The sequence below is a fragment of the Rattus norvegicus genome, chromosome 12 (assembly GCF_021556685.1).
Source record: "Rattus norvegicus strain SHRSP/BbbUtx chromosome 12, alternate assembly SHRSP_T2T, whole genome shotgun sequence".
Classification (NCBI taxonomy): Eukaryota; Metazoa; Chordata; class Mammalia; order Rodentia; family Muridae; genus Rattus; species Rattus norvegicus.
In genome coordinates, this window is record NC_141545.1 from 42,911,279 (window position 1) to 42,926,050 (window position 14,772).

At 53.1% G+C, this 14,772-nt stretch overlaps 2 protein-coding genes across 9 annotated transcripts in view; one reads left to right on the forward strand and one right to left on the reverse strand.

The window, feature by feature from the left end:
* Dtx1 (deltex E3 ubiquitin ligase 1) overlaps positions 1 to 13,585 on the forward strand; it is a 31,110-nt gene extending 17,525 nt beyond the window's left edge. The window contains exons 4-10 of one of the 2 annotated variants that reach the window (XM_087579303.1): positions 10,150 to 10,211; positions 10,491 to 10,652; positions 10,850 to 10,911; positions 11,219 to 11,389; positions 11,491 to 11,652; positions 11,748 to 11,837; positions 12,327 to 13,581. In XM_087579303.1, the coding sequence (XP_087435429.1) occupies positions 10,150 to 10,211; positions 10,491 to 10,652; positions 10,850 to 10,911; positions 11,219 to 11,389; positions 11,491 to 11,652; positions 11,748 to 11,837; positions 12,327 to 12,551 (934 nt within the window). In that variant the 3' untranslated portion in view covers positions 12,552 to 13,581. 2 annotated transcript variants of the gene reach the window in all.
* A 430-nt stretch (positions 13,586 to 14,015) lies between these two features.
* The window catches only part of Rasal1 (RAS protein activator like 1), a 32,471-nt gene continuing 31,714 nt past the window's right edge, over positions 14,016 to 14,772 (reverse strand). For 5 of the 7 annotated variants that reach the window (XM_087578963.1, XM_087578959.1, XM_087578958.1 and 2 more), the window contains one exon: positions 14,020 to 14,712. In XM_087578963.1, coding sequence (XP_087435089.1) covers positions 14,606 to 14,712 — 107 coding nt within the window. In that variant the 3' untranslated portion in view covers positions 14,020 to 14,605. Of the gene's footprint in view, positions 14,713 to 14,772 lie in introns of all 7 variants that reach the window. The other 2 variants (NM_001437564.2, NM_001108335.2) reach the window with 1 other exon arrangement.

Here is a 14,772-nt window from a genome sequence, read left to right on the forward strand (position 1 = left end):
AGGGACTCAGGTGACCTGGCATGGAGGCCCAGTCAGAGGGAACCAGACTCTTGCTTCAACCAGAGTCAACCGTTTTGGGGGGAATCTTTTCCCCGTAGGACCTCACTAAAGACTCCAGGACCGAAGTCCAGTTTTCGAATCCCAGGGTTTAGTGTAACAGGCAACAGGACAGGGCCCCAGTGAGCTGCTGTGAGGCCCACCCTGGACACGGGAGCATCCCGGAAGGTGTGGGAGGTACATCTGCAGCCAGAACAGAGCAGTGAAGAGACCAGAGCTCGAGTTAGTGGGGGTCCCCAAGAGGAAAGGAACACAGAAGCAACTCTGTGTTCCCAGCGGTGGGCCTTGGGGTCTCCACCATGATTGTCCTGTAATAGGAAAAAGTGGCTAAGATCCAACCAGACAGGGGAGGACGGATGGGAGGAGGTTAAGTGTTCTGTGTACCTGGAGGCTAGAGATACCGGTGTGCGCACATGAGGACCTGAGTTTAGTTAGCGAGCACTGACATAAAACCAAGCAGAGGAGTGTACCCCTGTAATCCCAGTGCTGATAGAATCCTGGGGCTCACTGGCCAACTGCTGGGGCAGATCATCAGCCAATGAGTGCTGGCTTGGGGGATGGGGAGGGGACTGGAGGGCACTGGCTGCTCTTACTGAGTTTAGATCCAGCACCCACATGGTGGCTCACAACCACCTGTAACTCAGGCTCCAAGAGACCTAATGCCATCTTCTGACATTTGTATGTACCAACACACATGTGTACACACCACACACACACAGACACATACACACACACACATACACACACACACACACACACACACACACATACACACCTTCTCTGAAACTTGAAGTCATTTCTGCATATACTTCAAAGCTGCCCTTGCCACAGGGTGTGTGTGTGTGTGTGTGTGTGTGTGTGTGTGTGTGTGTGTGTGTGTTCTGTCTGTTGTCTTGTGTGTATGCACCAGAGGGTGTGTGTGGAGACCAGAAGAAATTTGTGAAAGCCAGCTACTGTGCTGATCCCAGACATGGAACTCGGGTCATCAGGCTTGGTGACAGGCGCCTTGACCCACTGAGCCGTGTCCTAGGCTGCACACACATCACTGGTCAGTGAGGACAGTGTGGAAACCACTCCTTCAGGACACGCTGTAAATCACTCGGCTTTTCCTGCCTAGCCTTGATTCTCCACACAGGTGCCGTGAGATTGAGCTCTCAAAGCTGGGCTAGTGGGGGAGGACTGAGTTTCCGCTATGCACACACACAGGAGATAGACATACAACAGTCAAAGGAGTCAGTGGGCACAGTCCTGGGAGGGAAGGGGAGGTCTGCGGAGGTGGTAGGACAGGGGTGGCATAAAGTCCAGAGTGAGTGGGTAGTCAAGGACAGGCCACCATGGGGGCCAGAGGGGGGAGCACGTGGGAAGAGACTGCTCTTAGGGAGTTCAGAGGACAGGGCTTATCTAGGGAAGAGCTGGGGTGTTCTATACCCGGCAAGAGGAAAGGCATCCCAGCCTGGGCTTTGCTGGTACGTAGGAGTAGACGCTGAACAAATCTAGAAGGTTCTCGAAAGAAACCTCACACAGAAGTAAAAGCTCCCTAATGGAATGGGGAGGGGGGTTATCTAAATTGGGATTTGGAGCCAGATTGGGGAGCCTCAAGGGATCTTGGAGTTGGTGCCACCAACAGCTAGGAACCATAGAGTGCTTGAGCTAGAGAGGGCCTCGGGGGCAAGAAAGCCATCTCCTGGTGGTCCTAAAGACATATCCTACTCTGTCCTGAGTAGCATAATAAAGCCATACTCTCCCTTCTCCTGCCTGACAAGTCTGTGTCGAGACCCCCCCAACCCTCCCTCTCCAAGGAGCCCAAGAAATATACCCCTGGCTCAGCATGAGGTGCCAGTAGGCCCCAGGGGAGTAGATGAGAGGGTGGGACAAGCGACCCCTGGTCCTGTCATGTTGTGAACTGGACTAGGAAAGGCATGTGGGTGTCTCCATGGACTGGGCAGCTCCCCCTATGCCTGCCTTTCCCAGGCTGCTCCCTGAGACGCCTCACATTTCTTCCTGTCCCAGTTCTGAAGCTGAGTCTTTCCCTTCACCCACTGACCCACACTTCTGAAGCCCAGAAACCCAAGGTCAAGGAGGAGGTGGGGCTGGCCACCTTCAAGGTCCTACCCCCTCAGAATCAGGGTGTCCACCCCTTCTCTCTCTCTCTCTCTTTCTCTCTCTCTCTCTCTCTCTCTCTCTCTCTCTCTCTCTCTCCCTCTCTCCCTCCCTCCCTCTGGTATCCTCACGTTGCCTTCTCTCTGGGTGGGCTCTCACACTGGCAGCTGTGTCTCCTTGTTAAATGGCTCTGACCATCCTCATTCTTTCTGGAATTCTGGAATCTTACACTTAGGTCCTTGGGTCTCTGCGACTCCCTCCACAGTTCTCTGTGCCCCGCCCCCATGGTTTCCCCTTTCTCTCACATCCTCCCTTCTCCTCTTTCCCACCTCCCAGCTGAGTGGCCTTCAGGAGTCCTCTCACTGGTCCAGCCTCAGTTTCTCCACCCATCAGACAGAGTTCCACCTGACACCTGTCCAGGGCTCGCAGGTGTATGAGATCACACACTAGGTGTGACCGTTGTACAGAGGGACAAGGGGGTCCTTGGTCTATGATGTGATTCACTGGAAGGGGGAACCAGAAGAGAGGCCCAGAGAAGGGGATCAACCTGCCTAGGGTCACACAGCCGGTGGGGACAAGCCAAGGGTGTTTTCCACTCTCCCTGTGCTGGGACCGGGAGCCAGCTGGCAGGGTGGGACTGGGGGGACATATAGGGTGGGAAGATCCGCCCTGTCTCACGGGAGGTCAGCATCCATCACTGTGGAACACAGCTGCTGGGTAGAGGAACAGAGTCAGACTTTCCATCCCACATGGGGGGGACAGCTGCCGACCTGTTTCTGTTTACTGAACATGCACCGTGTCCCCAGTCCCATCTCACGACCCTGCCAGGACTGCCAGTCTCTATCACAGAAACCCAAGTGATGGCCCCTAGCGTTGCCACTTCTCAGAGGGCAAAATCAAGGCTCCAAAAAACCATGACACTTGCTCTGGTCAAATACTTTCAACTTAGCTTGCCCAAGGTGATGGTGTCCTCTTCCCTTACCCCCCTCCCCCACATGTTCTTGCTGTCCCAGGCTGTGGCTCCCACAGAGTAATAAAGCCCAAGGTGAAGCAACAGAGGCCAAGTTGGGGCCCAGTTTCAACGTCATTGCTGTGTGATCTAGCTAAGCCCATTGCCCTCTCTGGTTTTTGGTTTTTGCAACTTGTAAAAATAGGACTGACGACAGAGGCTGCTGTCTAGCATGTGTTTTTCTTGGGCCTGTGTGTTTCCCACGGTACAGTCTGCTCTCCCTGTACAACACTGCCAACTGAAAATAGGCACCAAGCAGGCACTGTTTGAACCCCCAAAGCCTCCTCAGTGATTCTATATCCCCCAGTTCCCCACTCCCAACCCCCACCTCCATCCCCGAGCCTATGGCTGGCTTATTTCCCTAGCCTCACCTCTCTCCTTTCTTTTCTCTGTTCCTTGTGAGTTTTCTCCCTGCCATGAGGGTGTTCACTGGACATCTTTTCCAGCTCCTCTGCATAACTTATGTCTGTCTGTCTATCTGTCTGTCTGTCTGTCAACGAATTCCCATTTGTTAAAGAACCGCTGTGTGGCAGGCAGCATGGAGAATGCTGGGACACAGGTCTCTGGCCTCTGAGGATTTACAGCCTAATCAAGGCAAACAGCCCGTGAGAGGGATGTGCTAGAAGGTGGTTAGTGCAGCAGAGGAACCACAGTTCAGCCCTTCTTAAAAATTAACAAAGTAAGCCAGGCAGGTGATGGTGGCACGCGCCTTTAATCCCAGCACTCGAGAGACAGAGACAGGTGGATCTCTGTGAGTTGGAGGCTAGCCTGGCCTACAGAGTGAGTTCCAGCCAAGGCTGCACAGAGAAAACTTGTCTCAAAAAAAAAAAAAAACCAAAAAACAAAAAACAAAAGCAAAAACAAACAAACAAAAAACAATAACAACAACAAAAAAGAAAAAGCAAAGAAAACCAATAAAATAAAATGTCATTGCTATTGCCCTTCCCTTTCTATGGCATGGTGGCACACACTTAATCCAAGAACTCCAGAAGCTGAGGCAAGAGGACGGCTGGGGATTTGAGGCCATCTTGGGTTACATAGCCTCTATCTCCAACATGGGGGGCCAAGTGGGTAAAGGTGCCTGCTGCCAAGCCTGATGACCTGAGTTCAAAGCTTGAGAGCCACAGCATACTTATAATCCCAGCACTTGGGAGGCTGAGATAGACCGTGGATTTAAGGCTAGCCTGGCCTAAAGAGACTCTTTGGGGACAGCATGTCTGGAAGGGAGGCAGGGGCAAGCTTTCCAGGCAGTAGGAACAGACCATGCAAGCCTCTGAGGCAGGAGCTGGCCTGGTGCGTTGAGGTGGGACCCAGCTTGCTTTAACTGGTTTAATCTAGTGTTGAGATGAATCTTCAGCTGTGGGGAGAAGTGCCTGGCTATATATGGGGAGGTGATTTAAATTAATATACATATATGTCACACATATATGACATATACGTATATGTGACACATATGACACATCCATCCATATATATATATATATATATATATATATATATATATGTGACAGAGTCTCATGTAGCCTAGGCTGACTTTGAACTTGCTACATATCTGAGCAACCTTGAACTGTTGGTCCTTGGGTTTCCTGCCCTCTCTAATGCTGGATTTACAGGTGTGCCCCAACCCTCGCCCATTTATGTGGTGCTGGGGATTAAACCCAGGGCTTCACGCATGCTAGGCAAGCACTCTACCCGCTTAGCCACATCCCCAACCCTTGTTTATTTCTTGTGATTTTGTATCTGCTGAATGGCAACATGTTATCTCTCTCTAGGTCTTTACATTTAAATGGCTCTTTAAAAAGAAAAAAAAAAAGAAAAAAGTTCCCAAGTCTTGCAGGAGCCTGAATGCGGGAAGGGAGGAGCCTGGCTTCCCACCCATCCCCCCCTTTCCTGGCCAGGGTAGCTATGAGGAGGCAGGGTCACACCCTCACCACAAGGTCAAACCCAAAACCTCCCAGCCAGGCCCCCACCTGAAGCACTTCCTGCCCACTCCCTGGGAAACTGAGCCACTTGCTCCTGTTTGCGCCTGCATGGGGCGTGGGAACGGCAACCCAGCCTGTCCTCCCCTACCTGGTCTCCACCGGAGCTCTGGGGAGGGCAGACCGTGAGATATAACACACACACACACACACACACACACACACACACACACACACACACACACACAAGCAAAATAAATCAATCTGTAAGAGGAGGACTGGAAAAATCCAAATCCTAAATGCCAGCCAGGGGTTCAGGTTGTGGGGGATGTACACCCTGGGAGGTAGCTGGGGTGGGGGTGGGGTGTCATTTAAGAAAGGGAAACTGAGACCTGCAGATGGCCAGAGCTGGCCAGTGAGGGTAAGACAACATGAATGTGAGGCCCTGGATCACTGATGGTGACCCCAGCCCTCAGGCTGCATCTCCGGGCCTTGCCTTGTCTCCACAGATGGGGTGTTGCAGTACGTGTCCTGGGGTGATCATAAGGGCAGAAGGTGGCCACAAGGTGGACTGGAGCACAGGGTCAGCACCTGGGAAGTGTGGGGGACTTCCTTCTCCCCAGTGAGACAGTTTCACTTCTCTCTCCTCTCTACCTGAACTGAGACCAGAGCTTTGGGGGGCTCCCCTGGCGGCTCCTGGGTGCATGTTAGGCATCCTGAGAAGGTCTAAGGCTTGTAAGGGACATGAAAGCCACCATCAGATAGTGTGGCAAGCCTGGGCCTTCTGGGAGATGGAAAGATACAGAAACTCGGAACTATAAGGGGGTCTTGGTAAGGCTCTTGACTCAGGAAACCTATATGAGGAGTTAGTGGGGATCTTGCTCCCAAAGATGGTGACTTGATCTGATGGGTAGACGATGGCCTGTCCTGAGGTCACTTGTACAACTCCTGAGCTAGCTCTGTGGTCCAGCTCTGTGGGTTTACCTAACCCTATAAGTCTCAGATCCATAACACCACCAACTCTGGCCAACCTGGTGGGGTCAGGCCAGAGTCAGACCTAGAAATTCCAGCCAAGAACAGCACAGGCCAGCTGGGTGGCCAAAATGAAGTCACTTCCTTTCTTTGGGCTTCACCATGCTGCCAGGTGCAGGGGTCCATGATAGACTGTCTCTCCGGTGTCCCTGCCCTAGAAGTATGGGCTTTCTGGAGTATGATATTGAGGTTGATTCTCAAATTACATCTTAGCTGTGTGGGAGGGAGTGCTGGGATTGACTGGTGATGTCTGCCATGGGTGCAAATTTGGTAGTAGTGGTACCCATGTTATTTATTTGACATCTGCTCTGATCTTGTTTGGGAATTAGGGGGTAACATCTGGAATTGGAGCCCTTGTTTTTAAGTGTAACCAAGGGACCCCAGAGCTAGTAAGCTACTTTCTTATCTGGTCAGTACTGGGAGCCTGTTTTGCTATCCATCCTCAGTCCTAGGGTCACAGGGTTGGGTGGTTCCCAGAGCTAGAAATCTGGCAGACAAGATAAGAGTAGAATCACACAACCAGAAAACAAGATGAAAAATGCCCAGATCCTCAATGAGAGATGAATTCTGTCCCTCATGGATAAAAAGGAGCTGAGCCTGTGGTCAAAGGACAGATGTGGAAGCTGATGTGGAAACAATGTAGCTGAGGTGCTCAGATGAAAAAAAAAAAAAAAAAAAAAAAAGACGGGCAATGGTGTGGTGAACAGCAAGTGATGGAATCTCCCGGCATTCTGCCTATATGCTGTGCCCTCCCGCCATAACAGGCACAAGTATTGTCTCTGCTCTCCTGGTGGGAGAAGGGACCAAGTGGGCCTCCTTCCTTCTCAGGCTGGAGAAGGAGATGAGTTCTCCCACCCCTCAAATGGAGCATCTTGCCTTAGCCTCTGAGCTATGAAAGAGAACCTGGTTCTTTCCGTGTGGTCTTGTTATGGGAGAGGAATTAGCAGCATCCTTTCTGGGGACTCCTTCCTTCAAGAATGCTGGGGTTGTGGGGGTGGGGTTCTGTTCTCCAGGAGGTCCCCTGAGCATTGTCATCTCAGCATGAAGGCAGCCCACAAGCTGCAGGTGTTCCCTGAACAGCTGCTTCCTTAAGATATAGGTCAGAGGAGAACCAGGGATAGTGTGCTTAGAGCAGCACAGCACCCACCCCGCCATCACCCTGATATGCTCACGGCACAGGTTTGTGCAACATCTGCTAACACGCTCCTCTCTGTCCAGTGTCATCCCGAGAGGCCTAGTTGGGGATATAGTGGGGGAAGTCACAGAAATGCGAAGGCAGAAGAGAGACTGAGTCTCCAACTTAAAAAAAAAATGAAAACCCATTGAGTATGAAGGAGACTGAGAGGTAGGAGGGGAGGCCAGAGAAGGGCCAGATGGTACAGGGCTTGACTGTGCATGAAGATTCCCTTACATCCATGCTAATGCCAAGAAAGCAGTAAGATTAGGAGGAACAGGCTGTCTAGGAAGGCAGTGTTGAACCTAAGACCTCTCTGAGGGAGGATGCTAGTTAAACATCTTGGGGAAGAGCCGTCTGAGGGAGGGTTAGCTGGTGCAAAGGCCCTGGGGTAGAAACGAGCCTGGTACTTACAAGGAGAGCACAGCTGGTGTGGAGCGTGAGAGAGTACATACACAGGAAGTGAGGTTCAGAGCGCAGCAGAGGTTCGATCAGATGGCCAGCCTCAACAGGATAGAGAATTGAGGTCACAGGGCAGCTGACCAGGACTGGGAACAGTAGTTAGGTTCAGGCCTGCCCCCCGGGAAGCTTGTCCTCAGACCCTCTACCAAGTAGGACCCCAAGAAGGCAGGGCAGAAGTGAAGGCTACCCTACTCCCCCTTCTGGAGGCTCTAGGTGACAGTGCTTGTCCAAGGAGATCTTCTCGATGCCTGAGAGGAAGCAGTGTCTTCCCACATCAAAAGGGCCACCCCCCAAGGCTCCCACGCTTGGCGGCATGGGAACTGGGCTACAGAAGGTTCTCTCAGGCAGCTTGCAGACTGCAAGAGGGTGTGTGCCACCTTGGGACTGTCCCCTACGACACAGAGACGCTGCACCATCAGGCCCCATCACAACCCTCCTCCCAAAATTAGCCAAACTAATTTTTATACCTTTGGCCTCTTTGGGAAAGAAAAGGTTTTTGAAGCTTTTCTTGACATACGACTGTGGCCAATCAAGAATACTTTTCCTGGGGTTTCCCTACCAATTTCTCAGGGACAGACTCAGCAAGATGGGGAATCATTTGAACCAGACTTTGGGCATCATGTATCTAAGGTAGCACTCTGACCATCTTGATTGATAAAGGCTGACTGGAGAGCTGTGTTGTGGATTCTTTGGACTTTGGAGAACTGGGATTGATTAGTAGTCATGCCTTCCACTGATAGGAGACGAGTGGGTAGTGGTGTGCATGCTAAATGTTTTCCTCCCTGCCCATATTATACACTGTCCTGAGTAAGAAAAGGGGAGTTCTTGTGAGGCACTGAGGAAAGAGAAGTGGGAAGGCAGAGATGAAGTCAAGTATGTCCGCACAGTTATCGTAGATAGGTGTGATGGAAGGGTAGGGCTGTGTCCCCCTCGCTGCTGCCCTGTAAAGATGAATAGTAATAAATTAGGGTGCTGCTGTCCTCCAGGAAGGTCTTGGAAGGTTGTGATAGAGCCTGAGGTAGGTCACATGGCTGCTCAGTCCTTCCCTTTTGAGAATCCCACCACACCGCAGAAGGAGAGGCTCTTGGATTCTCACAAGACTCCTCATTCAAGGTAGGGAAACTGAGGCTCAGTGTCTTCATCTCACATCCACTGACCATAGACTCCAGGACTCATCCCATCCGTACTCCCTTTTCCCTCCTCCCTCCTCTTTCCTCCCCTCCCCCTCCTCCCATGGGAGCAATGCTTAGTGACTCTAGGTTGTCCCAGCCACTCCTCCAAAGATGGGGCTAGGTGGTGATGATGGTGATGCTGATAACAATGGTGAAAGTGGTGATGATGGTGGTAGAGGTGACAATGGTGATGGTGGTGAGGATGGTGAGGATGGTGATGATGGTGATGGCAGGGACAGAGGTGACTATAAATGATGGTGGTGGTGGTGGTGGTGGTGGTGGTGGTGGTGGTGGTGGTGATGGTGGTGGCAGCGGCGGCGGCAGTGATGTTAGCTAGTCTGCAAAAACAAAAAAACAAAAACAAAAAACAAAACAAAACATAGGCACCACATCATGCCTGTACCACACATAGAGAAATTGGTTTATGAAGGCTGATGGGATGTGCCATGTGTTGCCAGCCACGTAGTGGCTGAACTAAGAAATAAAAGCAACTGTGGTTGACCCCAAAAGGCAAAGAATACCTTTTTCCAGGATCTCTTCATCTGTAGAGGGGACTGGTGTTGGACTCATGAGAGCCTTCATGTGCTCAGATGAGTTGAGAAGCTCAGAAAGGCAGAACATTTTTTCCCAGCTTATGCATACCTGAATTCTTTCCAGAGTGTTCTGCAGGAATCGGTGCTCTATAGACCAAACCTTAAGAGCGCTAACTCACTGATAGTTGGGTTCCAAGCCAGAGAAGGGGAGAGAACTGAGGCCCAAATGTTCTCTGGTGGGAGGAGGCAGTCTGGAGTTGAGCCTGGAAATGTTGTTCAATAGGTAGAGTGCTTGCCGCGTTGTGAAGCCCCGGGTTCAATCCCCAGCCCCACCTACTACTGAGTATGGCGGAACTCACGTGCAAGCTCAGCACACCGGATGGAGGTGAAGGCAGGAGGATTAGGAGTTCAAGGTCATCCTTGGCTAGAGTGCAAGTTCGAGGCCAGCCTGGGCTACATAAGAGCATCTCTAAAAGCAAGAGTCAGAAGTAGGCCTAGCGGTGTTTCCAATAGAGTCCACTGACTGTACCCATCGCTGATATGTGCTCAAGACGGAAAGGAGTTTCCTGAAGGTTCATCCAGATGGTGGAGAGGCAGAAGAGTTAGGGTGTGTCAGGAGGAGCCCTGAGGTGAAAGCAAGCCAGGGCTGTGCTGGAGCCAGTCCAGCTTGAGCTTCTTCTGATCCCCTCAGGGTTCCGGCGCTCCCCGTGAAGAACTTGAATGGCACTGGCCCGGTCCACCCAGCCCTGGCAGGTAAGACCCAATCCATGAGGCCCCGCCTATGGCAGGTAAGACCCAGCCTATGTGCTCCGCCCCTTTGATGAACTGGTGGGCGGGTCTTTTCTTTTGGGTTTGCTTAGCCTTAACCTGAAATGGTTTTCTTGAGTGGGTAGGGTCAGCGTCTGGAGAAATACCTATGGCACACACTCCCCCCCCCCCTCCGCCCCATCAACTCTACGAGGGGAAGGCGTGGCTTGTCATGACTCCACCCCTAATCGCTACACCCTCCCCTCCCCATCCTCCAACCCCCAGGAATGACCGGGATCCTGCTGTGTGCAGCCGGGCTGCCAGTGTGCCTCACACGGGCGCCCAAACCCATCCTGCACCCGCCGCCAGTAAGCAAGAGCGATGTGAAGCCTGTGCCTGGAGTGCCCGGTGTGTGCCGCAAGACCAAGAAAAAACACCTCAAGAAAAGTAGGTCCCGCGTGACCCCCAAACACAACCGCAGTGCTCTTAGGACCCAGCATGCACCTGCCTCTGCTTGCCCTCAACTCCCCCTTCGAGCCCGCCCTCCCTGCCGCTCCCCTACCTGCTCTCCAGCACTTGACCCCCCCCCCACTCCTCCGAAGAGACACGTCTCCGAAGAGACACGTCCCACTATCTCTCTGCAGGCAAGAATCCCGAGGATGTGGTTCGGAGGTACATGCAGAAGGTGAAAAATCCACCTGATGAGGTGAGCCAGCCAAGGAGCCTCAGCACCCTGGACCAGTCTCCTCCCAGGCATCCTGGTCTCACTGAACTCACTTGGTCTTGGCGGGGAGCTTAAGTTTAAGAGCGTCACACCTGTCCGTCATAGTGATAGATGGGTTTTATGCGAAGTTTTCCATTCCGGCTTTTGCTTTGGGTGGTTAAGCATTTAACCCCTTGTTCCGGGGCTAATCAGGCAAGGGAGTCAGCCCCAAGGTTTTCCATCCCCGCCCAAACTTTGTACCCCTCTATGGCCTTCCTCATGGCCCTCCCCCATCTCCTTGGCCATCCAGGACTGTACCATCTGCATGGAGCGGCTGGTCACAGCATCCGGCTATGAGGGCGTGCTCCGGAACAAGAGTGTGCGGCCCGAGCTGGTGGGCCGCCTGGGCCGCTGCGGTCACATGTACCACCTGCTCTGCCTGGTGGCCATGTACTCCAATGGCAACAAGGTGGGCCACAAGGTGGGCTGCCGTGCAGTGGGTGGGGGCCATGCGGTTAGGTGGGCAGTGGGTGGGGGCTCGGTGGGACCCCCGGGGACCTCACATCAGCACACCTTTCTCAGGATGGCAGCCTGCAGTGCCCTACCTGCAAAGCCATCTATGGGGAGAAGACAGGGACACAGCCACCTGGGAAGATGGAATTTCACCTCATCCCCCACTCGCTCCCTGGTTTTGCAGACACCCAGACTATCCGCATTGTGTATGACATCCCCACGGGCATCCAGGTGAGCCTCACAGGCAACAGCCCCGACTCTCTGCCTCCCTACCCCCACCCCCAAGATTCCATCTGTGGTCTGAAACCCTCCTGCTGTCCCCACAGGGCCCTGAACATCCCAACCCAGGCAAGAAGTTCACCGCCAGAGGCTTTCCTCGCCACTGCTACCTACCCAACAATGAGAAGGGCCGGAAGGTGGGTGTCCACCGGGTCTCCACATCTTTTAGGCATGCTCCCCCTTGCCCTCATCCCTGTTGTCATTGCTTTCTAAGCCAGCACGCTAAACAACAGGTCCTGAATCTGCTTCCTCTTCTTCACTAGCTAAACAAAGGTTCAGGGAAGGCAATGAACTTAATGTACAGTCGCACAGCGACCAAGTGGCAGAGCCGGGATTTGAACCCAAGCAGCTCTTCAAAACCTTCATCTTCACACTTGGGTCACGTGATTTTACTGTTTAACCAGGAAGCCAGTCACGTTTAGATTGTCTTGTGAAATCTCCAGATCTTTAATCCTGGGAACTAATTCACAAAGTAACTATTTAGTACCAAGAGTGGGGTCTAAGCCTGGTCAGTACTGATGACAAGCCCCGAAAGAAGCAGAACTTTATGTAGTGGATGGTAATGGAGCTGGTTAAGGCTCAGACTGCCTGTGATATACACCCCCACCCCACCCCTCTTCCTCCAGGTGCTGAGATTGCTCATCACCGCCTGGGAGCGCAGACTCATCTTCACTATTGGAACATCCAACACCACGGGCGAGTCAGACACCGTGGTGTGGAACGAGATTCACCACAAGACGGAGTTTGGTTCCAACCTCACTGGCCACGGCTATCCGGACGCCAGTTACCTAGACAACGTGCTGGCTGAGCTCACCGCCCAGGGTGTTTCTGAGGCTATGGCTAAGGCCTGAGGCCTGAGTTGCCTGCCTTCCCTCTTGCCTCGCCCTTAGCCCGGCACATGCCTCCCTCCACCAGGTGGGAGGAGCCAGAAGCGCTGAGGGGATCTGGCTGGTGGCTGTGGGGGGTGATGGAAGCACACCAGGCCAGCTGGTTCCAACCTGTGGCTTCCGGCAAGAGCAGCAGAGATAGGACCACCAGCAAGGGCGACTTCCCTATGGAAACGATGGCGCTTTGCCCTTCACACCACACACGAACGCACACGTGTCCTGTTGCACGCACGCACTCACGCACGTACACCCACGTGCCTCTGACTTCTCCCAGCTTGGGGAGAAAAGAGACAGAAAGACTCCCATGACACATCCTGTGGATTCCACCTGTGTCTCCATTATACAAGCTCTATAGGTTTGTCCCCCTCCCAGGACTTGAGTCAAGCACGGGATAGTGGGGACTCTGTAAGGCTTTCAGGGGCAAGTCTGCCCCTGAGCCTCAACCCTTTAACCCACGTCAGCACCGCCACCTGCCCACTGAGCACTGCAAAGCCAAACGGGGTAGAAATCCCGGGTTACTGAGTAGCTTTTCGCAGGCCACTGGGGACGAGGCTATCTTATTTTGTGCTTGTGTCTGCCTTTCCGGGACCCTTACTTCTTCCTCCTGTGCCCATCTCTTGACCTCTGTCTATCCCAGGCAAAGACATCGTCCTTGCCTCTGTACTGGCTTCTCCCCAACTAAAACGCTCCGGACATTTGAGACCCACTTCTGGCTTCAGGAGCGATGGGGAGGCCTTGTTCAGGCTCACGCATTGAGCTGAGCGAGCAGCAAAGCGTTAACTTCTCCCTGCTTGGAAATAAGCGGTGGGTGGCTGATCATCTCAGGCCAACCAGAGGTCCGTTGCCCAGGCAACTCACCAGCTCCGCCTCTGAGGATTGGCTGTTGGGATGGAAGTTAGCCAAGCTTTAAAGGGACGCCAGCAATTGCTCCTTTGGGGGAAAAAAAAATCTACCAGTCCCACTGTGGGTGGAGAAATAAATGGTCTTTCTCCTTGTCAGGTCTTTTTTTTTTGTCCTGCTGGGTGACGGTGCTCCTTTGGAACACCGAGGATGGCTTGAGAGACAGTAGCAAGCTAGGGGCAGTGGGGGAGGGGGAGGGGAGCAGGGCATGGACCTTGCGCCACACCTTTCCTAGTGCTCGGAATCCAGCCTGATGGACTTGAGGTTTTTTTCCTGTCCAGAGCTCTCCTTAGGCAAACTCAGGATTCACAGGCTCTTCCAGCTCTGCCAGCCGATTGTGTCCCCTCTGTGGGTTACTCTCAAGCCACACCTCAAACCCACAGAACCATTGAGCCCCAGGACTCACACACCTGCCCCTCCAAATCCTTAAATGCATTCAGTAGCTAGGGCAGAGCCTGGGAACCTCTATTTCTAGCTAAGAAGCTTCTCACTGGCCCCTAGGGTACCCTGATTTTAACACTTCACAGCTAAGCATGCTCACACGTCACTTTATACAGGGTATAGGAGGGAGGAAGAGCCCGTGTCCAGCTTCGAGGCTCCAAATTGGCATGCTGGGCTCCCAGTCCGTTCTTCCGAGAACACCGGGTCCCAGAAGCTTGAGGCCGGGACTGCCAGATGAAAGTGGGGTACAGAAGGATCTGTGAGGTCACCGGGGCCCACGGAAGTGATAACACGGGAAGTTCCTGGTCAAGCATATTGAGTGTTTTTCTGCATCAGCCAGGATTGGAGTTCAGGTACAGCTGCACCCAGCAGCTTGGGGTGAGATGGGTGCCACCGGTATGGGTTCCACCGGTACTGGAGGAGCTGTATCCAGTGAAGCTGAGGCTCCAGGCTCAGAGAAGGAAGTGAGGTTTGGTCAGTCGGTACAAGGCTGGGCCCTCTTAAAGGTTCCTATGCCCTGGCTGGCTACAGGGCACACAGGACCACACTTTGGGAGGCTCCAAGCCACGACAATGAAGATGCCTAGGCCAAAGTAAGCTCAGGGAAGCCCCGTGGCTCTGTCCCCAACTGGCTCTGGCACCTTCTCAGCATCCAGTGTCCTAGAGGGCCACTTTCCCCTAGCCCCGTTTCTGGAATTCCTCATGGGCTTGCTCCAAGTCTTCAAGTACCTGCAGCAGACGGGTGGTGGCCTCCCTCTGCTGGGCTAGAACCTCAGCACAGGGCCCTGGTAGGAAAGAAAAGGCCACAGGTTCAGCAGGCTCCTGGTGGTTGTCACCAGAGCCCA